Here is a 24,853-nt window from a genome sequence, read left to right as displayed (position 1 = left end):
GTGCAGGTGGGGCCCCCTCGTATGGACATGACCCTGACGGAGCTGCAGGAGATGGCCTCCAGGCAGCAGCAGCAGATCGACGCCCAACAGCAGCTCCTGGCCTCCAAGGTGGGGAGAGTGAAGGGTTTTGGGGGGTAAATAGCTACTGGGGGGTAACCAGCAGTTTCCTTACTGGGGGGTGACCAGTAGACTCCTTATTGGAGGGTGGGCAGTAGCCTCCTTACTGGAGGATGATCAGTAGACTTCTTACTGGAGGGTGACCAGTAGCGTCCTTACTGGGGATGACCAGTAGACAACTTACTGGAGGGTGACCAGTAGCCTTCTTAGAGGAGGGTGACCAGTAGCGTCCTTACTGGGAGGAGCCATTCAGAGGGATGAGCAGAGTGTGTGTTCAGGTGAAGTGTGTTCAGCTTCAGCAACCTCAGCCTTTCTGTTGTGCAGATGAAGCAACGGGACCAGCGCCTTTTAGATGCCAGGGATCGATTGTTAGTGGGGGTGTGAAGAATTCTGCCTCAGGTCTATGAACGGGAATGGCCCAGTGGGGGTCCCTGCAGTGCTGGGAGCTGCTTTATCTTGCTGGCTAAGCTCTAAAGCCGCGTTTCCACCGCAGGAACTATACCCCGGAACTAGGAACCTTTTGAGGAACTCAGTGCGTTTCCACCGCAGGAACTAGGGTCTAAATTTAGTTCTGGGGGCTTTGTTTTACCCCCCAAAACGTTCCTGCTCGGGGGGTAGTACTTTCCGAAAGTACAGGAACCTTTTGGGTGGAGCTTGCAGCGCTGAACATTTCTGATTGGTCGAGTACTCGTAGCATTTGTGTTGTATTTATTTTCCGCCATTACCCGCCATGTTTGAAAATATGCAGCGGCAAACCAATTTATTTTCATAATAACTTCAAATCAAACTTGTATGTTATGCGGCGCAGTAGCCTACTTTTGGTTATAGCCTGTCAACGTCTTGGAATTATAACGTGTGCTCTTCTGTTCTTTTCTTGGTTTAGTATTCGTTTTATAAAATGCTAAGCATTCGTGCTGGGACAGCATATTACGTAGGCTACCAAAACATTCAAACGGATTAATTCGGTTGCTGAATATTTTTTTCCGGATTTTCTTTGTTAGCCCGTTGTAATTGACTCAAAACGTTTGATACAGTTATGTGAGGTATGCGGTAGTTCTGCATAATTAACATTGGTGATACAGTACAAGCAAACTGGAAATCACCTTCCGCACTTTTTATCCGGGTAAAATAACAGGTTAATTCTAGTAATCTTCCCTTTAGCTTTTTCAGACTGCCGTAATTTTACTCAATTTAACTGCCATTTTTCAATTCCACGAAAAGACCAGGAAGACTATGGACTCATTTATGGTGCATGGTTCGCATCTGGAGGGCACACTTCCCTGCTCGGCTAGCAGTAACTTCGAAGGAAAGCAAACGGTGGCTGTACCACTACTAATTTACATTTTCACGCAAGTCCGAGTTTTCGTTTTATTCTTGTCATTTTGCGATTAGCCTATGTGGAATTGACGACGAGAAAGTAATAAAACAGCAAATTGTTTACAACGTGTGCATGTTTTCTGCTATGAATGTGTTTGAGAGGATATATGAAAATCAATAAATACAAAAGTAACCATATATAGTCATTGTTGGTAACCCGTTGTATATAAGTGGAATAAACCCCTCCGGGCTGTCCCGGTTATTAGAAAATAATGTAGGCTACTTCGGTGGTAGTATTAGTATTAGGGTTACAGAAGAAATCATATGACAGATGGACCGACGACAACGTCAGTGGGCTAATTTGCCTAATCTTCGCGGTACTTTAGACCCCGGTGGAAACGCAGACAACCATTGGCTGAAGGAACCTTTTAGTTCCTGGTAAAGTAGTTCCTGGGACTGAAAGTTCCGGGTAATTTTGGTGGAAAGGCGGCTTAAGACTCCTAACCCCAATAAAGGCTGGCATAAGCCAGAGAGAAAAAAACCTCACAAAAACAAAACTTCAGTTGTGTGGTCCAGTCAGCCAAATTCAAATTAGATGCTGGGGTCTCTCATGAATCAGCAGCAGAGATCAGTCTGTTCCACCACGTGCCTGCAAGGTGTGCGAACGATCCCCGCTGCTCCACGCTGCTGCCATCTGCACGTACACATCATAAAAAAACACTAACGGGGAAATGTGAAAGAAAAGCAGAACTCTCAGTCTTTAGATTTGCAGCCAAGCAGAGATTTCTGCCTTTGCTGTGATGTGTTGGTCAACTGAAGGGGGCCACGATAAAATGTCTTGATGTTCACGAGAAAATTGTACAGAGGTGCCAGGGCACTGATGGGCGCTGTATGTGTTGGATTGGTTCCCTGATGGGCTCTGTGGGTGTTGGGTTGGTTCCCTGATGGGCGCTGTGTGTGTTGGGTTGTTCCCGGGTGGGTGCAGTGTGTTGGGTTGGTTCCCTGATGCGTACTGTTTGTATTGGGTTGTTCCCAAATGGGTGCAGTGTGTTGGGTTTGTTCCCTGATGGCCGCTGTGTGTGTTGGCTGACCCGCAGGAGCAGCGGCTGCACTATCTGAAGCAGCAGGACCAGCGGCAGCAGCAGCAGCAGCAGGCCTCGGAGCAAGAGAAGCTGCGGAGGCTGAGGGAGAATGCAGAGAGTCAGGAGGCCCGGCTGAAGAAGGTCCGGGCCCTCAAGGGCCAGGTGGAGCAGAAACGCCTCGGCAACGGCAAACTGGGTGAGCACAACGCTCATGTCACTAATTTTTGACTTCTTGACAAATGTAAGTTTTTACTTTTCTTCAGTTTAAGCACATTAGCTTATGGGTACCACAAGCTTGACAAGGCATCTCATATATTTACAGGCACCATGAGCCTGACCAGACTGCTCATGACCTCACTCTGCCTCTCTCTCTTCTTCTCTCTGTCCCCCTCTCTATCTTTCCCTCTCTCCCTCTCTCTCAGTGGAAGAGCTAGAGCAGATGAACGGCCTGTTTCAGCAGAAGCAGAGGGAGCTCGTGGCGGCCGTGACCAAGGTGGAGGAGCTGAGCCGCCAGCTGGACATGCTGAAGAACGGCAAGATGGAGGCCTTCCATGACAACCAGAGCTCGGCGGCAGAGCTGGACCGCATGTACAAGGAGCTGCAGGTATTGTGGACGGCCCTGATCTACCGCCAGATTCAGTCACATCTCGCTCCTCCTACACTTCAAATCAGCCATGTTGAGCTCTCACTGCACACGTGGATGCAGCTTTAATTAAGCCTGCGGTTTCTTATAATTCCAAAAAAGTAAAAATCATTTAAAGCACTTGAACATATTTTAATTGAAAATACTGTGAATTAAATGTTCAAAACATAAATAAAATCGAGCATGTACTGTGCTGCTTCACTCCGGTACTTGAGCACAGTAAAATATTTAGGATACACTTGCAGTCTGTGGCTGTAGCTGGTTCTGTCACAAATGTCAGATCAAGATATGATTTGGCTAATTAAGAGCAGAAAGCTGGCACAAAATCCTGAAACGGATCAGCCGTTGTTGTGCACCCCGGCTTTAAACGCACGGGCCCTGGTTATCCGAGTGCTTGCACTGATGGAGCTGTGTCTGTGGGCAGCTGAGGAACCGGCTGAACCAGGAGCAGAACGCCAAGTTGCAGCACCAGCGGGAGAGCCTGAACAAGCGCAACCAGGAGGTGGCGGCTATGGACCGGCGCGTTGGCGAGCTGCGAGACCGGCTGTGGAAGAAGAAGGCCGCCCTGCAGCAGAAGGAGAACCTGCCCGTGAGTAGAGCTCCCCCTGCTGGAACCACCAGCATCTTCGCTGTCACAGTAGAGCTCCGCCTGCTGGACCCGCCAGCATTTTCACTGTCAGTGAATAGACTGCCCCCTGCTGGAACCGCCAGCATGCTCACTGTTCTAGTAGAGCTTCCCATGCTGGAACTGGCAACATTCTCACTGTCTATGGGTAGAGCGCCCCCTGCTGGAACCAGCAACATTCTCACTGTTTGTGAGTAGAGCTCCCCCTGCTGGAACCACCAGCATTCTCATTGTCTGGAGTAGAGCACCCCCTGCTGGAAACGGCAACATTTTCACTTTTCCTGAGTCGTGCTCCGGCTACTGGAACCGCCAACATTTCTCACTGTCTGTGAGTAAAGCGCCCCCTACTGGAATCGCCAGCACTCAACCCTGGGGTCTCCAGCCTTGCTCTGGACAGTTTTTTATAATTTTTTTTATCTGACTCGTTGGCTTTTTAAGGTCCACAGGTCCAATCTTTCCCCATTTCCCATCCTGCAAAGCAGCTTGTCTGTAAATCGCTGCCCAGTGAGGTGCTGTCCTCACACCCATATTTCACAAAGAGTTTTCAATCCAAACGGCATGACCGTTTGGTCAATAGCATGATCATTTGGTCTTTAAAACATCTTTTCTCCAGCATCGTTCAACAAAAAAATGGTTTCAGTACGGGGTTTATGTGGAACCTTCTGACTCCGAATAAAATGGGTACTCGTTACTTTTAATATTCCCATACTCGGACAGGCGGTGGAAGCGTAGCGATATTGGCAATTAAATAAAAAGCCATGTTGTCATAGCCACAGAAGTGCTTTCAATAGGCCAGTGTGAGTAGGTAATTTACCGCCACCCTGTCTGGAATCTAAATGAGGCTGGCTCTGTCCAACCGCTCGGAGCACAATGGACATTACGTCTTACCGGCAGTCACTGCCAGAGACGTTGGGAGAAAACATCTTGAAGCTGCCCGGCTAACATGTTTCATCCACACTGGAGAGGGACTTACTTTTTTTTTTTGAAGGACAGCGTCTTGTCAAGAGTCTGACGGAGATTTCTGGTAAATGGCACCGCTAATTTCTTCCTTTTTGTCTACTTTAGAATGGCGTCCCCATTAGAGAGAAGACTTCGAAAGGCGATCATCAAAAGGTACACTTACGTATGACCTCACTCACTTCGTATCGGTCTCTCGGATGTTTTGAGGGGAGAAATATTGAATGGATCCTGTTTATAAAAGTTCTTGCTCACTTTGAGGTTTTAAATTACTATTTCCTTGTCAGTGTCAGAGCCTCTTGAACATTAATTCAACAGCCTATATTTAGGCTAAGCAGCTTAGGACCTGAAGTTGAATACCAGAGCTGGGTGATGGCTGAATATGAGCTTTTTCCAAAGATGAAATGTCATTATGAAGAACTTGCTAGTGTCAGTTTTCCAGCACCTCTGCAGTGATTTCTGTATATATAATGGCGGTGTAAGGGAATGAGGGTTTGTGGGATGGCCACACAGGAGTTGACGCTTCCTGCCATCATCTCATAACTTTAAATTCCAGCTAGAAGAGAACGTTAAGTGTTGTCCTACTGATTATATAAACATGATGGTTGTAATTAAAATGGCATTTGCCACCATGTGCATCGCCTCCTGTGTGTTAACGGCGAACGGTTATCCACAGACCCGATTGGTTAGTTTGCGCTGTTTTTTGCGTGCAGCTCCCTGCAGATGCAAACCCAGCACAGCAGATCGGCCCCGCCCGCGTGGCGGCCGTGGGCCCCTACAGGCAGTCCGCTACCATGCCACGCGGCTCCTCGAACGCCGGCGACGCCCTGCTAAAGCCCGCCTACCCCGACGGCACGGCCACCCTGCCCATCCAGGACAGCCCCCTCAAAGCCCAGGCCAGGGGCAGAGCTCCCGCAGGTACGCTGCTCACCTACACCCAGTCTGTCTAACTGTGGATGCTAGCCTAGCTATTTGGTGTGTCTTCACTGGGCACTTCAAGGGCCCAGAAGGGTGAGGGGAAAAGGTGTTAGAAATAGATATCAAAAATAGCTCTGCCCCATGTCACACAGTCCTTAAATAGGCTTTTGCAGCCTGTATATGATAATGTGTTCTCTGCTGTATTCTGCTGGAATTAATTTGTCAGTAAGAATCCAATTTTTTTTCATGTACCAGTAATGGTGGGTGGGTACTGTCTTCATCCTTGTCAGAAGTCAGGTGTGTGTGTGTGTGTGTGTGTTTGTACATATTTAGGCTTATGCTTGTGTGTGTCTGTGCATGCGTCTGTATTGCGGCGTTGTCTCTCAGCTGTGTGTGTGTGTGTGTGTGTGCATGTATGTGTGTTTGTGTTGTGTGATTGCTTCCTCCTGCCATCTTCTCTCTGCTCACTTTATCCATCTCCCAGCTGATCCTGGGCCTTTGGGCTGTCGCTCAGCTCTGGCAGAGAGTCCCACACTAGCCCCCCCCGTCACACCTGAAGGGTGCAGTGACTCATTATAACCACTAGAGAGTATTGTTTTGCCGTGCAGACCAGGCACACAGTAGTCTTGGCAGCACAATATCACACTGTTGACATTAAACTTCTATACACGCTGGCTCTATGTGTCAGGCTTTCCAGAAAAGGTCTGATTCACCTGAAGACCAGCAAGGACTGACTCAGGGTGAGATGCTGAAGTAATTGCTTCTTGGATGAGCTGGCAGGATCTCTTTTAAAACAGCAGCTTGCACCGATGATCAAAAGGCCAGCAGTAGTCTACGGTGATTGAAAAGCAGCCATGTGAGAGGAAAAAGGGGGGAAAAATTTAATTTAGGGGCCTTTCTTTCTCCAAAGGATGAGTCACTCTGACTCATGTGGACCTCTTTAAATAGCTCTCCCTGAAGACAGGAAAGTGTTCATCATATTTAAACATGAATGACCACCAGCCCCCCCCCCCCCACACATACACACACACTGGAGCTTGGACACACAGCCATGCATCCCCGTGAACCCCCCCCCCCGGCCGTGGGCGGAGCAGGGAAGAGTGGGAGTTACAGTAACAGGTTTTTGCAGGTCGGCCGTGACGTTGGGCGATCGCTTCCGCATGAGGAGCCCATATCCAGTGGGGAAGAATGACGGGGAGGCGGAGGAGGGGGGGCAGCGGAGGGGCGGGGGGGGCGGCAGGCTGTGTGGTCCCGTTCTGACCGTGTTCTCGTCAGCGGTCCACCGGGAAGAGCTCCGGCCTGGAATTGGGACGCCCTGCCTGCGTCTGCGTTTGATGGAGGGCCGGGCCGAATTGGGACGTGCTCGTGGATTACGCTTCGCTCGCGGAATATTAGGGGCTTTTTTCTCTTCTTGTCAGAGGTGTATATTTGAGGAGTGATGTTTTTACTGAAACCACTGAAGGACCTACGGACGAGACGCAGAGGTACAGGCTCTCTCCAAGGGGCTGCATGTGTGTGTATGTGTGTTTGTGTTTGTGTTTGTATGTGCGTGTGCATGTTCGCATGTGTGGGTGTGTACACACGCTTTTGCTTTTGGACCTTGGTCTGTGCACAAGCAGGTCAATCGTCAAAGAGCTTCAGGACCTGGCAGTTTGCGTGCAAACGTTTTTGTAGTTTTCACGTGAATGGAGAGGATCGGACAGCAGAGAAGAGACTCCCACATCGCCATACACTTAAGCTTTGTCTTCATAACCACAGCGTTAGTCGTATCGCACAGGAACTATCCAGAACGTTTCCTTGGCTTTCCATTTAATTTCCATTCATTCTATAAACGGGTCAGTCGGAACAGAACAGAGCAGAACAGTCGCCTCTGGCATGACCCACCTCTGTAATTGTGTAACTGGTTACGCCAATTACTATAACCACCCATATAAAATAAATGCCACCCGTATCTTGGGTTTTATGTAAAATGTGCTGCACACAATGCAACCCGACACCCGGTGTGTCAGCAGTCGTATCGCAGTTGTCTGAGTGTAGTTTGCTGATTGCGTTGGGCTTATCGAAGACATCTGGAGTGTGTGAGCTCAGCCCTGAGCACAAGAAAAATGACTCGCTGGACAGTTCACAGCTCTGACAGACGCAGGCCTAACACTTTATTTTCGCTGTGTTCATTTGTTTTTGTTTTTTTAAAGAAATTTCCATTTTCACCTCAACATTCCAGGCAAAATTCTTCTTCTTTCGTGCGAGTGTATGTTTTTTTAAGTGTGACGCTTCAGTGAAGATGTTGATGGATCTGTATAATTGCTTCCCAAATAGTATCAGCATCTAAAGAGTGAAAGGATTTCAGGTGCATATTGACTCAGAACAGGGGGGTATTTCACGTAGCAGGATTGCAGAGTTAACTGGATAACTGCGCTGAGTACAACCCGGAACAGCTCTTCTTACTTCAGTCCATGGTCAAGATTTGGGAGAGTTCCGGGTTTTACTCAGTGCAGTTATCCAGCTAAATAAGTAATCCTGAAATAGGGCACTGATCAGAAGAGGTTAGCAACAATTATCAACAACCAGAGGCTAATGATCACTCTCCCCCCCTCCCACCCCCACCCCCGATTCTCAGGGCCACGCCTACATTCAGCCAAGGTGTCAGAGCAGGGAAGCTCTGTCCCAGAGTCCAACGGTGCCCATGGCCCCTCCCGCACCCACGTGATGGAGCAAGGTAACCCCCCCCAAACCCTCTCCAGCAGTGTGGCACTCAGTGGTCTTCTGACCCTTGGAGCCTCTTTCACCTTAAAAACCAGCAATGAGTTCAGTTCAATGATTTGTCTATGACTTTGATTTTCACTGGTGTGTGTGTGTGCGTTTGTGTTTGTGTTGCCTTATGTGCAATTTCTAAATCTCTCTGCAAAAATATATATGTTTACCTGTCAATGTGGCGTAGCAGATGTGTCACCTGCACAGACACTGACATGTCTCTTCCGGTTATAGACGACACCGAGGTCCTGAAGAGGGACAGAGACAAGAAGGCGCGCCCCGTCTCCATGTTCGAGTCCACAGAGCCGGCCACCACCTCCCTGCGCAAGAACCAGAGCAGCGAGGACCTGGTGCGAGATGCTCAGGTAAGCGCTCTACCGCCCCCTGCCTGCCGTCACAATAATTACAGCTCCCCATATGCATAGGTTGGAAACATCAAGCGTCTAAGATAAGATATTCTAGTCCCCAAATCAGTACTGTTTTGCATGTTCATTTTAAGATCTTATTAGGTTTTTAATCTGTTTAATAGCAAAAAGTGAACAATCCTGAAACTGGTTGCTGAGTAACAAATATGGAGTCGTTATTTCTCTTTGATATTTAAAGGGTTTCAGAATTTGTGCAGGAGAATCTGTTTTTAATATTTGTGTGCGGTTTTCCCTGCTGGATTTAAATTTACATTTTTTTGTTTCCCTAGAATTCTGGGATGGGGTCGGTCAAGGTCCCCCCACCAGTAGCCAGCAAACCCAAACAGGTGAACCTCTCGCTCGGGCTCCCGCCAGCCCAGCCCACCTACGGGAAGCCGGCCGTTAATGCCGGAACCTTCCCCGGCAAGGCCAAAACTCCGGGCCAGCACTCGGCCCCTGGGCCGACCTCCTGGGGCTCCGGGGACCCGTCCCACAGCCAGACCCTGCCCCTGCCCCCCAAGCAGGAGCCCCCGGTGGCAGCGGCTGTGCGACCTTTTACCCCGGAGCTAGCCCCGCCCAAAGAGGCCGGCCCCCAGGGCTTCCACAAGCCCCCCACGGCTGCAGCCAGCTCCATCTACTCCATGTACACCCAGCAGCCCGGGAAGGTCTTCCAGACCGTGCAGGGAGCGCTGAGCCGGGCCCAGGGCAGACCCAGCCCCTTCGTTAGCGGTAAGCCCCGCCCCCGCTGCCGATGTCACGCTCATAAAGCACCAATAACGAATCAGCTTACCAAAACTACAGTGCCTCATAATGCATTTTAAGAACACCCATTTAAATCCCTCTCTTTATTGTGACACGAAGGATGATAAGGATAGTAATACTAAAGTCATTACATATAGAGATTTAAATATTGCTCTTCAGAAAGGAGGGACGATGTCCTACCTGCACACTGTAGTCTATGTTCAGTACAAGATTTCCATTTACTATTATTTTTTTAAATACATAAATTATTATTTTTTAAAGTGTACATAATATTTTTCTCTGGCCTGCAGTTGGCTAAACCAGGGTTTTTCAACCACTGCACAGCAGGTGTGCTGTGGAAGACTTTCAAATTCCACCACAACTGAACATCGTTCGTGACGTTTTGTAACGTTTTAGCGGTTAATAGGACAGTGGTGTGTCGTGTTGTGGAATTTTTTTTCATTTTAAAAAGTGTGCTGTGCCATAGCAGGAAATGGGTTGGGAAGCACTGGGCTAAACTGCAGTGAAGGCTGATTCGTGCTCGCTCACCTCCCCCCAAGAAGATCGATGCGCTCATTCCAAGTGTGCAGCCTGTTAAGTTGGCAGGTTTACACTACGGCATAATTAAAATCGAAAAGTAAGCAGAGTGTTCCAGACGGGACGAATGGTCCGTGTTGAGCCTGCGTTAAGGAGGAGCTCTTGAAGCCGGGTACAGCAGCAGGAGCTAGCCGAGCGGAGCAGGTGCACCTGAACGTCACGGGGCCCAACACGGCAGCCCGCACTCTTTCCAATCACACATGTAGCGCTGAGCGTTCAGGCATGTAGACACGAGCCATCTGTTACCCTGCTGTACCGCTAACTCTGGAGTCTGTGAGCATGCCAGCGTACAGTACTGTGTGTGTGTGTGAGAAACAGAGATGTACAGTACAAAATGCACATATGATATGCCCTCTGATGGATTGGGCATATCGTCCAGGGTGTATTCCTGCCTCTCGTCCCAATGCATGCTGGGATAGGCACCACTGCCAGAGGCTCAGCTGTGTCAGAGGAGTGAGGATCTCTGAGCTCACATTGCACTTGTGATTACTGCCCATCCATAATCCAGACCTCTCCCTCTCTTTTCTTCTCCCTACCCCTCTCTCTCCCTCTCCCCTATTCTCTCTCTTTCCCCCCTCTCTCTTTCTGTTGGTCTCTCCCTTTCCCTCTCTCTCTAGTGTATGGGAAGCCTGTTGTCCCAGGAGGGGTTCAGCAGTCCCAGGTTGGGTACCCAGAGAACCCGTACGCAGAGCGGCTCCATACGGATGCTGATCAGGGGGCCCCCACCCCTGCGACAGAGGGCCCAGAGACAGAGCGTACCCCCAGGCCCCTGAGCCCCACCAAGCTGCTGCCCTTCATCTCGAACCCGTACCGGAACCAGAGCGACGTGGACCTGGAGGCGCTGCGGAAGAAGCTGTACCACGCGCCGCGGCCGCTGAAGAAGCGCAGCTCCATCACCGAGCCCGAGGGCCCCGCAGGGCCCAACATCCAGAAGATGCTCTACCGGAAGGCCACGCTGGCCGCCATGGAGACCATCACAACCTCCACCCCTTTCTACCAGCCCAGCCCCCCCGGAGGGGAGGAGGAGATCGCCGAGCCGGCCCCGGCCCCAGAGGCGGCCCCAGAGGCGGCACCAGAGGCAGCCCCAGCCCACGAACCCCCGCAGGAGGCCCCGCCCACCACGGGCGACACCCTCGAACCGCCGGCCCCCGAGCCGCCGGCCCCCAAGCCCATCGTAGACAGTGACCTGGAGGACTTTGTCCCGCCTCCGCCACCCTCACACCCCGCCCCCACCCTCGGGGACCCCAACAGCTTCCCGCCGCCCCCGGCCTTGCCCCTGTCTGACGAGGACGAGGAGCCAGAATCTTCCCTTTCATCACCCGCACCCGACTCCTTCCTGGAGGAGTTCCCCCCCTACCCGCCACCCCCGTACCCCAGCGGAGCGGAGCAGGACAGCCTGGGGGAGGACCCCCTCAGCATGAAGGCCCCTGAGGTCACGGGACAGGTCACCCTACCCCCGGTGCGTAGGACTTCCAGTGAAAGTCTTTCTTCCTGTATCAACTCATGAAACTGAGCTAATATTGTGTAATAAGATGAGATGGTAAAGTTTATTGAGATGAGGGCTTGCTGTTAACCACAATGAAGCAGATGACAGATCATACATTCGGGTAGCATTTTGGCTGATCCACGTCTCACCCCCCCCACCTTGATACCTCAGGGCAAGAGAACCAACCTACGCAAAGTGGGGTCGGAGCGCATTGACCACGACATGCGGGTCCGGTTCAACCCACTGTCCCTGCTGCTGGACTCGTCTCTGGAGGGCGAGTTCGACCTGGTCCAGAGGATCATCTACGAGGTGAGCGGCCGCCGTCGCCCCCCCTCCAGACCAGGTGTTTCCTGTCTGTGAGCGCACGAGGTGGAGGTGATCACTCTGGAGGTGAACTCTTATACTGCCGTTATTCTGGGATAGAAAAGCTTTTCTGGAAGTGTGTGCGTTGTGTTGTCCCTTCCAGGTGGAGGATCCCAGCCTGCCCAACGATGAGGGCATCACCGCCCTGCACAACGCCGTCTGCGCCGGGCACACCGAGATAGTCAAGTTCCTGGTGCAGTACGGCGTCAACGTCAACGCTGCCGACAGCGACGGCTGGTGAGCTCCTCGCATAAGTGACATAAGGCATACAGAACTTTGGTTTATTCGGCAAAACGCATCCCTGGAGGTTGGGTGGACTTACCCCAAATCATAATGCCAACCTTCGCTGGGCTCGTAGTACCGTAAGATTATGAGCAGCCTGGTCTGGCTGATGGTATCGTAAGGTTACGAGCAGCCTGGTGAGGCTCATAGTATAGCGAGATGTTGAGAGAGATAAGACACTATTGAAAGCACTAACCTCTGAATTACACCCCCCCCACACAGGACCCCCTTGCACTGTGCAGCCTCCTGCAATAATGTGCAGGTGTGTAAGTTCCTGGTGGAGTCGGGAGCAGCGGTGTTCGCCATGACCCACAGCGACATGCAGACTGCCGCAGACAAGTGTGAGGAGATGGAGGAGGGCTACACCCAGTGCTCCCAGTTCCTGTACGGTGTGTGCCTCCCCCCCCCCCCCCCCCCAAAATCTCCTCTACCCTCCACCTCACCAGGGACCAACTGTGCAAGTATCAATGCAAGTACCGAGAGCACAGATTACTGCATTTAAATATTTTTTTTCACCTAGGGTGTCTAGGTGTGCTCCATACAAAATATCTACCTACCTGGCAAAAGTAATTCTAGAGTTTATGGTAGCCCTGACAGTTGCATCAAAATTAAAAAAATCCTACATTTTCCTTTAACCATTATTGAAACAATGAAAAATCTTTTTATCTGCTTTGAGTGGGAGCTGTGGTGTGTGCACTTGTGGGCATGTGCATGTTGTAATTACAGTGTCTGTCCTCCAGGGGTCCAGGAGAAGATGGGCATTATGAACAGGAGCATGGTCTACGGCCTGTGGGACTATGCAGGGGAGAACGAGGACGAGCTTCAGTTTGGGGAGGGTGACTGCATGACCATCCTGCGGCGCGAGGACGAGGACGAGAGCGAGTGGTGGTGGGCGCGCATGGGTGACACCGAGGGGTACATCCCCCGAAACCTGCTGGGGGTGAGTGCAGAGGCCAGGGTTACGAAAGACCGGAATCTCAAAATAAGTGTTCCAAAAGAGCTGGGCCAAAGTAATTATCCTTTCCTCTTTTAAGCATCAAAAGTTTTGTTTTTGTACTCGATCCCTTTTGAATTTGAAAATTTCAGTGAACGCACTCGAAACATAGTACTGTTTATCACAAAATGTTTGCAGAATCAGACTTTCCATATTATAACCCAGTGTCCTGTGATAAAAAGAAAACCTATATGCCCATTTTTAAATTCCTTTTTTTTTTTTTGTTGACAGCTGTATCCAAGAATCAAGCCACGGCAGAGAAGTCTGGCCTAGGCCTAAATGGTGTGGGTTCTCATGGATCCTCAAGTCCAGTTCCATGCGCACACTGCACCACTGATGGACAGAAGCACTTTGACCTTTTTAGGAGGCTGACGACGGGGTGAAGAAAAAACTAAACAGATGAAGGATCTTGGACTCAAACATTGGACGTTCCTTTACGCACCGCTCCTGGACCGCTGACTCGTGCCGGTCGAAAGAATGACTACTGTTTTTAGACGGAAAGACGGACAGCTTATACGAGCGCCTTTCTGGAGAATACTTCTGTACAGGAAAGAAGCATCTGTTGTTTCTAACTGCTGTATACGACTCTTTTATAGGGGGAAAGCTCTGAACAAACAGTATTTTTAAGCAGAGGGTGAATTTTCTTAGATTTCTTTACAAGCACAATCTTATCTTTCGGATTATTACTTGGGGGAAGGGTTTGTACTTTTAAAGGAGCCAGGCCTTTTTAATACATGACAGAAGTATGCATGAGATGATGATAATGGATGAACGGATGCTACGTTGTTGTGAGAATTTCACTAAAGCGGAAGTTGTCTCGGTTCCCAGTCCCTTTCGTTTGGACAATCTCCTGGGGACACCGTGGTGTGTCTGTGTTTCTGTTACGGTTTCTATGTATTCGATCAAAGTATTCTTTTGGATTTTTTCATATACTGTTTCACAGCCATTTTCCATGGTGTAGGACTCATGTAATGTACGCACGTGTGCTTGTCAGCTTAGCCTCCTGCTTCACCCATATCAAATGATGGACAGGCTACGGTGTGCCGTTTTTGTCCATCAATTGTATATTAATGCACTAACATAAGCTATTTTCAGTGGCGCACCCTGCAGGATGTTAACATCTCAACAGAATGTTACCGGTGTTCACTTAAAATGAATTCTGTCAGATACTGCTTGTCACCAAAGCTGGCTAAAAGCACACATTACTTTTTTTCATTATTATTTTTTTATATGCATATAGCCACTAACTAATTCATGGCCAGTCATGTTCGGTACAGAACTGTGAAATGATATTTTTTTATTATGTTGTGTATGAACTGTCAATGTGAGAATCTGTCCACTTCAGAAATGCCACTGCTGTTGTCTGCTATGGGTCATGTGTGAACAGCGAGCCTGCTGTGTTGGGGGGTCTCCAATGGGACCTCCAATGGGGCCACCAGAGGGACTGCAAATGGAAAAAACTGCATTGTTTCAGTTCCTGCAACAAAAAACACTCGCTACCCCACCTCCCTCAGCCTGCAGGTAATGTCGTAGACATGTCATTTTACAGTTAGTCTCACTGAAAGCAGCGGCAGTCATAACTGAAACCTTTTTCTATTCGTCGACCAGAGATCACATGACCTCTGGAGCCTCCGCTACAGTGGTAATCAGTCAATTCATTGTCGCAGATGAGAACTTTGCCTTGCAGGCTGGCTAACACACATGATGTGGTAATGAGAACAAAAACCTATAGCACATGCACAACTGTCATATCTACGAGTATATTTATTTTTGTTTGTTTTGTTGTAATTGTCAAAACTTGTAACATCACGTTTTGTTTGATTAATTTACAATAAAGTACTTTGAATACAAACCATACTTAATGGAAGTGTCATGAATGCCCACTTTGTCATGGAAAGAGACTGCAAATGTGTAAAACATCCACATGAAATGTAAGCAGATATGGAATAGATCCAACATCAGAATCCTATGGGTCTTGCTTGGAAATTTCTTGTAGTTGGGCATGTTTTAGCAGTCATAGGAATGTGTTCTAAACTCAGCAAATCAATTTGTCATGCACAATAAATTGTACAGTTCTCAACGTACACCAAAAATAGCATTTCAAAATTCACTTTTATGGCCCTAGCATTTTTTGGTGAAGTTCCACTGCTTTTTTGATTGGATGTGCCTACTGGTACAGCCACACACATAAAGAATTCTGTATCATCTTTAAGTACCATCTTAGACGGTCTTTTCAGACTTGCCGTGCTGTCTATTTGAGCTCCAATCAGTCAAAGGACACCAAAAAATGTAATTATTTTCAACCCAAATGCAAACAAAATCCAAACGGGATGTATATGTCCAAACATAATTTCCAGATTTATACATGCCCGAACTTAAGGTGTAATAAATGTCAGACTTCACATTGTACTGAAAAATAATATATCACCAATAATATAATGCACCTCCATGAAACTTTAGCAGAGGACTGCTGATTAACGGCTTTCTCACATGAACTGGCACCACCATACGTTTTCAGTGTTCTGATCCTTGTGAGTAGTATAGTCATCTGCATTTTATACACGGAATGACATTACACGGTGCTGTTCTAAATTCAGGTTGCTACATTAATATAGCAATGAACTATGGCTTAAAACTTTTTTTTTTTTATCCAAACAAAAATCCTGACAGCACTGTTCTGGTGATGGTTATAATTACTATTATGACATTTCAATATCGGATAGTCTTGCAACTCTCCCCAAACATGTCTCTTTACTGGTATTACTGTTAAGCCTAGCCTATATGGTACATCCAGCAGGGCTATTTGTTTTCAAAATAATATGAAATCAGATAAATCTTAAATGGAACTGTCAGACATCTCTGGGAAGGAATTTTGATTTCTCAAAATGTTCCTCTATCTTCACTGTCCACGAAAACAAAAATCAATATGACATTTTTTCCCATATCTCCCTGCCCTGTGCCAACTTACCTTACGAATATGGCGCCTCGCTTGGTCTGTCGTGCGTCCGTTGTTGATGACATTTACAGCTTCTTCCTTCCGCGAAATCCAAAATAGATCGATGGTTGGACTTTTGTAATCTCGAGTGAAACAGAAACCAGGTAAATTAATGTTCTGTAACTGTTTTTCGTGTTGCTGTCCAGTATTATTTTCATTTTAGCGTCCGCGTTAATAGCCTCGTGCTAATAATGCTATGTAAAAAGTTGTGCAAGTCGCTCTGGATAAATGATTGTAAGTCTAAATGTAAGTAAATGATAAATGTAAGTCTGCTAAATGCCTGTAATGTAATGTAATGTAATAACTAGCAAGCTAGCTATGAGCGCGTGCACGGTTGATATTAAGGTCAGCCAAATTTTTCATATTCTTGCAAGTGTGTTGAAGTAAACTTATACTGCGTTAGATTGTTGTCATTTACCATTAACATCAAAATCCCGTCGGAACTAGAAAGGAAAGTTTAAGGATCAACTTTATGTTGGCTTGCAAATAGCCAAGCATGGTAGCATAATTAGAGTAAAAAGACTCATGTTGGCTAGTTAAACTAAGCTACTTAAGAAATACAACTAGCTAGCTCTGTTAGCCATAATTAGCTAATATGAACCGACGTTACGCACGTTAGCTCGCAAGAATTATAACTAACAGAAAACTAATTTGGCGTTATTAATTACTGTTTCTCACATTTACGTTACTCACCTTGCCAAAGATCATGTCCGTTAGAAGCTGTGTCTGTGATTGTGACGTCAGCTGCAAGTGTGCTGCACGGACCGAACATTCCATCAATATTGTTAGTGCCTGGGGGCATTGTCATGCTGAAAGGGCCTTGCCAAAACTGTTGGGGAAGCACAGAATCGTTTCAAATGTGATTGTATGCTGTAGCATTAAGATTTGCCATCACTGGAACACCCCCAATGGGGTGTCCAGATACCTTTGGTCATATAGTGTATATACAGCTGCCAGTCAGCTTAATGCATGAGCAAAGGTTGTATGAATAACTAGTGCCCAAATCAGTTATTCAGAAAAAATGTTTTCTTCTGCTGCCTGGTCATCATGGGTGGAGCATGATCAAAATCTTAAAACAGTTAAAGTGAGTTTCTTTGAAGAAATTTGTGTGTTTTTTTCTTTTTTCCCCATCAGAGTGCCCCTGTGATGGAGTATGGAAAGGAGAGGGTGGTGGCGCTCGTGGACATGGACTGCTTTTACGTCCAGGTGGAGCAGCGGATGAATCCGGAACTGAGAGGCAAGCCCTGCGTGGTGGCGCAGTACAAGACCTGGAAGGGAGGGGGGTAAGTTTTTTGTGTGGTTGCCGCTGGAGGGCGACTGAGCTTGTGCCAGCTGTATACCAACTGGCTGAAGAGTGCCACCCCTTTAGCCAGGGGTTCTCTAACTCAGCCCTGGAGGACCCACTGTGTATGCTGGTCTGTGATGCAGCCTTATAGCTCTGAATGGTTCTAAGTCAGCATTGATGGTTCTTAATTAGAGAGGAACTTTTAATGTCTATTAAATGTACACATTAAATGAAAAATAGCATCATGCATGCCATGAAGAATAATGTTTTCCTATACCCAGCGAAGCCGCAAGAGAAATTAACCCGGTTGTTCTCCTCTTCCTCCGTCTCCTCCCCAGCATAATCGCCGTGAGTTACGAGGCCAGGGCCCACGGGGTGACCAGGAACATGTGGGCAAACGATGCCAAGAAGCTGTGCCCTGACCTGCTAGTGGCACGAGTCAGAGAATCCCACGGAAAAGCAGACCTCACAAAGTGAGTAGCTCAGCTTGGCATCACACTAGTATATAATAATAATAATAATAATAATAATAATAATAATAATATTAAGAGGCTTTACATAGTGATGCTGAATATATTCAAAGATACGAATAAGACACAGTGGAGGCTCTGCATGATACAGTCAGCCAACATCCATGGGCCACTGCATAAATGTTTATGATATGCTTTATAATGTGAATTTGAAGCCTAGGCCCTGATATCTTCAGCCAGGCCTGAGGTGTGTTAGAGCTGGTTCTGGTTAGCCAGTGCTATACCAGCTGTAGCCATGCAGGAACTGGGTTGGAAGAATTGTGTAATGGTTAGGGAACTGGGAACAAAGCAATTGTAGGTTCAGTTCTCAGGCACTACAGTTGTACCCTTGCGTAAAGTGCTTGACTCAAATTTCTTTAGTAAATATCTGTATCAATATTTGGAGTTTATTTTTTTTAAATTGTCACCCGTCTGTTGTTGTAAGAGCATCTGTTAAATGGCTGAATGCGACGCAAGCGATCACTTGAGGTGGGCGTGAACTTTGACCTCTGAACTTTGTTCAGTTACCGGGAGGCCAGCGTTGAGGTGATCGAGATCATGTCGCGGTTTGCCGTGATTGAGAGGGCCAGCATCGACGAGGCCTACATGGACCTGACCGCCAATGTGCAGCAGAGGCTGAAGGACATGGAGGGCAGGCCGGTGGAGCCAGAGCTGCTGAAGACCACCCACGTCCAGGGTTTCCCGCTGGCCGATGTGGACCAGCAGGGGGCGACAGAGGAGACGGCACCAGATAAAGGTCTGCGTAAAAATTCAGAAACACTGAGGGCACTTGCTGCATGCTTTAATGGGGCGACATAGCTCAGGAGGTAAGACCGATTGTCTGGCAGTCGGAGGGTTGCCGGTTCAAACCCCGCCCTGGGCATGTCAAAGTGTCCTTGAGCAAGACACCTAACCCCTAACAGCTCTGGCGAATGAGAGGCATCAATTGTAAAGCGCTTTGGATAAAAGCGCTATATAAATGCAGTCCATTTACCATTTACCATTTACCATTTAATGGGAGAGCATTCAGTACTCATTAGTGTGAGTACCCCCTTCATATGCCTGACCTTACTTTGGTGTTGCTGTAGGGCTAATCTATATTTCAAACGTAAAAGCTTCCACACACCTCACACCACGTTCTTGGACAATACATCACCGATCATATACCAAGCAGCTTTAGCAGTGAACTGCTGCTCAGTTATACCGCCCCCTTGTGCTTAGCTGGTGTACTTTGCTTTTCTGCACACATAGACCCCACGGCCCTGTTACTCAAATCACGGTCCTCAAGTGCCGTTTTCCACCCTCCCTTTACCTGGCAGTCAGGTGTGAAGACAGTCTGGCCCAATAGTAGCACTAATTGTTAAGTTAAACAGCTGGTTGATTTTTTAAAAATTAGGGCCGTATTTGGATTCGAGGGCCAGATTTGGGAATCCGCGGTGTTAGCCCAGTATAACGGCTCTGCACGCAGGATGAGAGGGGGCCCTAAAACTGAAGTGTGCGTCTCTGTGCAGAGGAGCTGAGGGCCCGGGGCCTGCGGGACTGGCTGGCCGCGCTGTCCTGCGGGGCCCGAGCGGAGCTGCAGCTGGCCGTGGGGGCCCTGATCGTGGAGGAGATGAGGGCCGCCGTGGAGGAGCACACCGGCTTCAGCTGCTCCGCAGGGATCGCACACAACAAGGTGAGCCTGCCTCCTCCCTCCCTCGCTCCCCTCCTCTCCTCTTCCCCTCTCCCTTCCCTCACTGCCCTCCTCCTCCCCCTCCCTCTCTCCCCTTCCTATCCTTCCTATCCTTCTCTCCTCTTCCCCTCCTCCCTCCCTCTCTCCTCTTCCTCTCTCCCCTCCTCTCCCTCTCCCCTGTTATGTGTGTTTTACTGTTGGCACCGTCATGCTGTACATGTATTTAATATAGTCATGAGTCCTTATGTATTGGACAAATTAATTTTAAAGGGTGATGAAGATTTCTGTTCTGCACTTACCCTGTCTTCTCAGGTACTGGCCAAGTTGGCCTGTGGACTTAACAAGCCGAACCGGCAGACCATTCTGCCCCTTGGGTCCGTGCCCGAGCTCTTCAGCTCTCTGCCCATCGGGAAAATGTGAGTGCCAGTGCCCGCAGCGCCAGGGGGCCCATATAAAGATCATGAACAGAGCTGTGGGTGGCCCTCGGTGACTTCCCTGCTGCCTCATTTTCCCAGAAGGCTGTGCATGGATTTTACATTGCTGTGGGCAAGAGAGGGATAAATGCATTGCTGGAGATTGTAGTCTCGTAACTGAGTCGAAGTCGTAAAATATATATATATATATATTTTTTTTTTTTTTCATTTGTTTTTGCCTTGGAATAATTCTTATATTCACTAAAATATATATTTAAACCATAGCTTTTGTACTACAATCAGGACGAAGAACACATTTAAAAATGAACATGGGTAAAATTCTCTTTCATTGTTGACTGGTGAAGGACTGCCCCCTTTGACGGAGACTTTTGATTGGTCCGTAGCCGGAGCCTGGGTGGGAAGCTGGGAACCTCGATCGCAGAGACCCTGGGGGTGGAGAACATCGGTGACCTCACACGGTTCACCCAGGGCCAGTTGAGCCAGCACTTTGGAGAGAAGACTGGGTACAGTAACACCCTCTAGCGCCCTCTTTGTGCAAGGAGGGCAAGTGTCTTAATGCATTTAACTAAGGGTAAAACAGTGGCTAGGTGCTTAATGGGGTGGTACAGGACTTCAAAAACAGGAGACCACACATGCTAACAAACCATTTTTTTTTACCTTTCTCTAGTTAACATATGCTCTTTCAAATTTAAATTGGTGTCCCAAAACCCTTTGCACCTTTTGAAAGTTTTGGAACATGGAGGGGGAATAGGCCTTTAAATGCTGGGCTCTGATGGCTGTTTCACCCTGTGGAACAGTGCATTATGGATTGACACATTTATGAGGCATTATATTTGCATGTGCAGCCTCTGTTCTGGCACACCCCTAGGTTGTTTATCACTGTTTTGATTGTGCGTATGAGCGTGCGCTGTCCTCCGTTGCGCTCTCCAGGCAGTGGCTGTTTGGCCTGTGTCGGGGCATCGAGTTTGAGCCGGTCAAGCCCAGGCAGCTGCCCAAATCCATCGGCTGCAGCAAGAACTTCGCCGGGAAGACGGCCCTGTGCACGAGGGACCAGGTACAGATCCCTCTCTCAGCTGAGCGGCTGGGAACCGGAACCTCAGGGGTGTTCACCATTTGTTTGCAAAAATACGGTGGGGCAATGCATCCTGGGATGCAAATACGTTGATGCAAATTTTTAAAACAATACCTTTAAAACACGTAAGCCATTTTCAAAGATATGGGCATACAACATGCAACAGGTACTCTTATAGCAATATTCTGTGGTGAGTTTTTTTTTTTTTGGTTTAACATAGCTGCTCACGTACTGTCTACCTTTGAACAGCCTTTTAAAAACTGTTTTTTTAAATTTATTTAAGCTTCTGTACATTTTGTGGTTGTTCCTATGTTATGTTGTGTTTTTATATATTATATTGTTTGAATATTTTGTATTCTTATTTTTTATTTGTCCTTTATTTACTCTCCCATTAAATGCCCCAAAGGGTTACAGCACACAGCATAAAATAAAATACAACACAGTACAATAAAAACTACAACTCTTATTTTTTTGTGTGGGTATTTTGAATCCAGTCTATGCAAAGTGACATTTGTGTAGAGAAGCTGTTCATTTTAATAGAAGTGCTGGTGATGTGTGTTCCTGTCTCTACAGGTGCAGCACTGGCTGCAGCAGCTGGCTCTGGAGCTGGAAGAGAGACTGACCAAGGACAGGGAGATGGTGAGCAGATGAGCCGTGAGCAGCAGCCATGAGCAGCGGCCCTGAGCAGCAGTAACCACTGTATCACTCTTATACTTATTGTCATTTGCAACTCAGTACTGTGTGTGTGTGTGTGCGTGCGTGCATGTGTACTCGTGTGTGTGTGTGTGTGTGTGTGTGTGTCTGCAGAATGGCAGAGTTGCCAGGCAGCTGACGGTGGGGGTTCAGCAGATTGGGGGCGGCAGCAGTTTCTCCCGCTGCTGCGCTCTGTCCCGCTACGAGGCCGACAGACTCTCCAGCGACAGCTTCGCCATCATCAAGAGCCTCAACACCGCTGGCAACCACCAGGCCGCATGGTGAGTGACCCCACCTCTCTCCTTCCACTGCGCCGGACATGCCTCAGTCCGGCAGCACGTGCAAATCTCAAACACTTCAGCTGTTCTGTTAGCTCCAGAAATGCTGCTCACGTGAACCCAGCTAATTATTTTACTGGAGTTTAAAGAGTTGAAGTATTTCAGACACTTATTTGAGATATGTGTGTGGCATATAGGCCTGTAAAATGTATGCTATGGGAGTGTACCCAGGGTTGTTTATGATTATGAATTAAAGTGTAATCATAATTGGCAGTGCGCTACGTCTGGCGGTAACCTGCGCTGTACATACCCAGGTCTCCGGCGCTCACCCTGCTCCACCTGTCGGCCAGTAAGTTCAGCGACGCTCCCGCCACCTCGGCCGGGGGGATAGCCGGCTTCTTAACCAGCGACATCGGCGCCACGCAGAGCCAGGCCTCCTCCGCCTCCAGCAGAACCCCGCCTCCAAATCCCAAGAGGCCGGGCGCCATCCAGTCCCTCTTCCAGAAAGCTGCCGAGAAGAGGGGTGGTGGGAAAGAGCCGCCGTTGTCCTCTGATGCCGCGCCCCACCCCCCAGCAGACGAGGGTCCATCGGAATCTGGCACTTCAGCCTCTCCCGCGAAGGCCTCCACCTCCCCCGGAGCCAAGACCCCCACAGCAGGGACCCCCAAAGCCAGGACTCATACAGCAGGGACCCCCAGAGCGGGCATCTCCTCCTTCTTCCAGAGGAAGCAGCTGGAGAACAGAGACCTGTCGGGCAAAGAAGAGGAGACTTCTGGGAGTGTAGGAGAAAAAGGAAAAGAAGGAGCTCGGCCTTTGTCCACCGAAGAGGCAGGAAGTTGCATCGGGGCGGCTGAGATTGAGGCCCCGTGTGAGGAGGCCGGTGCCAGGGCGGGAGAGGAAGAGCCCTGCACTTCAGAACTATGGCCCCATCTCCCTCCTGAACGTAGCCGGGAAGAGGACACGCTGCGCTGTGAACGCTGTGGCCAGCAGGTGTCAGCCTGGGACATGCCCGAACACACCGACTACCACTTCGCCCAGGATCTGCAGAAATCCTTCTCTTCCTCGTCCTCCACCTCCTCAGGCCCAAATTCAGGACCTGCTCCTCGCCCCCCGCTGAGTGCCGGGACTCTCCAGTCGTCCCGTGGTAAGACAAAGCCCAAACGGCAGTCGGGACCCCAACCCAAGAGGCCCAAATCACAGGGCGCCACCTCTACCCTGGACTCCTTCTTTAAGAGGAATTAGACGGGACACTACAGCAGGCTGTCCCAGAAACTCCCCCCTGGGGGCGCTGCATGTTCTCCCGCTGATCTCCTGCTTTTTTTTACATAAGAGGAAAACCAATATGTAGGTGTTCAACATTTCACTAATTTCTGCATGTTTATTGACAAATTGGTCATTTTAATCACGCTGGCACGTAAGTCCCATAAGAAATGGGGTTTTCTCAGGAAGGAGTTGGAAATATTTCTGCAATCATGTATTCATTAAAGTGTTTAATAATAATCTTGTTTTTAATTGAGTCTGCACGGGGCTATTTATTCTCTCTCAACTTCCAACAGAATCTGTTTTTTTCTGTGTGACATGTCCATTTTTATTCCTCAAGGGGGCAGTGTTGAACAAGATAATACTGAAATCAGAACATTATGCAATCACTGTCCAACAACAATAGTGAGACACAATTAAGCAATCTCTTACATATCTCACTTGCTTCCTGCAACAGGGTCACCTCTTAGACGTTTGCATTATGGCCAAGTTCACTTAGCAAAGCAAAACTCACCCGTACTGTAAATGCAAAAATAACTGACTAGCCTCTTTAAAAAGGTCTCTATTAACGCAGACATTACAGAGTAAGCTGCAGATTAGACAGAACTATAAAATTAATTAAATTAATACTTTTAATGCAAGCTAACTTATGTCAGCCTTGAACTATAATACAATTCATAGAAGGAACAACACAACAGCAGATACTTGAGCGAATGACATCATTCAGGTTTGTCACAAGATCAGCCCAAAACTGTTGTGCAATTTAAATTTTATTATGTCCCTAGATGAGGGAGGAGTCGGGGGCAGGGGGTGTAACATGGTCATTTTTGTTTTGTGGTGTGTTTTCTTCCTGGTTGGCCTGGCTCCGAGTCGAGATCACGCTTGGCTTGACTGCAGAAGTAGGTCAAGGTCCTGGTGGTAATGGAGCAGAACCGCAGTGCCGTCGTTGTGTTCATAAACCACAGGGGCTGAGTTGGGCTCTGTGGCCCTGTCCGTTTGCCTTGTGCGAGGTTTGCTTGTACACCTGAATCCCGGAAAACAGCCGATCCACACTGGCCTGGGAGGCAGACCGGGGCCACGCGCTTATTTTAAACCCAAGGCTGCCTAACCCTGTTCCTGGAGATTCATTTCATTTCAACCCTACTTCGGCACACCTGATTCTACTAATTAGCAGCCAACGAGATCGTTAGCTGTTGGAGTGAAGAGTATATCTCCAGGAACACGGTTGGGCAGCTCTGCTTTAAACCTTTAGATGCCAGTAAAGATCTCTTAACACCCCAGGAGCTCCCTGACCATTTTTAAAGGAAAATGCTGACTAAGCAAAGCACAATCATTTAATTGAAGAATTTTGTTCTGAATAATTATTGTGAAAATAGTG

The 24,853-nt window shown here is 48.3% G+C and overlaps 2 protein-coding genes across 2 annotated transcripts in view; both read left to right on the top strand.

Moving 5' to 3' along the window:
* Positions 1-15,134, top strand: part of LOC135244419 (apoptosis-stimulating of p53 protein 2-like) — a 36,544-nt gene extending 21,410 nt beyond the window's left edge. Inside the window, exons 5-19 of the mRNA XM_064316671.1 lie at positions 7-108; positions 2,532-2,712; positions 2,939-3,120; positions 3,584-3,748; positions 4,850-4,897; positions 5,455-5,659; positions 8,277-8,375; positions 8,645-8,775; positions 9,105-9,543; positions 10,770-11,611; positions 11,810-11,947; positions 12,105-12,238; positions 12,506-12,672; positions 13,024-13,223; positions 13,509-15,134. Of these exons, the coding sequence (XP_064172741.1) occupies positions 7-108; positions 2,532-2,712; positions 2,939-3,120; positions 3,584-3,748; positions 4,850-4,897; positions 5,455-5,659; positions 8,277-8,375; positions 8,645-8,775; positions 9,105-9,543; positions 10,770-11,611; positions 11,810-11,947; positions 12,105-12,238; positions 12,506-12,672; positions 13,024-13,223; positions 13,509-13,550 (3,075 nt within the window). The 3' untranslated portion in view covers positions 13,551-15,134. The remainder of the gene's footprint in view (positions 1-6; positions 109-2,531; positions 2,713-2,938; positions 3,121-3,583; positions 3,749-4,849; positions 4,898-5,454; positions 5,660-8,276; positions 8,376-8,644; positions 8,776-9,104; positions 9,544-10,769; positions 11,612-11,809; positions 11,948-12,104; positions 12,239-12,505; positions 12,673-13,023; positions 13,224-13,508) is intronic.
* A 1,087-nt stretch (positions 15,135-16,221) lies between these two features.
* Positions 16,222-23,727, top strand: polh (polymerase (DNA directed), eta). Its single transcript, XM_064316673.1, has 11 exons — positions 16,222-16,376; positions 17,407-17,555; positions 17,896-18,030; positions 18,591-18,823; positions 19,578-19,741; positions 20,051-20,154; positions 20,556-20,675; positions 21,103-21,226; positions 21,818-21,883; positions 22,052-22,218; positions 22,530-23,727. The coding sequence occupies exons 2-11, from the start codon at positions 17,419-17,421 to the stop codon at positions 23,455-23,457; spliced, it is 2,178 nt and encodes a 725-aa protein (XP_064172743.1). The 5' UTR covers positions 16,222-16,376; positions 17,407-17,418; the 3' UTR covers positions 23,458-23,727.
* Positions 23,728-24,853: the final 1,126 nt, after the last annotated feature.

Source organism: Anguilla rostrata, chromosome 18 (assembly GCF_018555375.3).
Source record: "Anguilla rostrata isolate EN2019 chromosome 18, ASM1855537v3, whole genome shotgun sequence".
NCBI classification, from domain to species: Eukaryota; Metazoa; Chordata; class Actinopteri; order Anguilliformes; family Anguillidae; genus Anguilla; species Anguilla rostrata.
The sequence above is the reverse complement of the archived record's forward strand: the minus strand, read 5'-3'. Positions and strand labels throughout refer to the sequence as shown.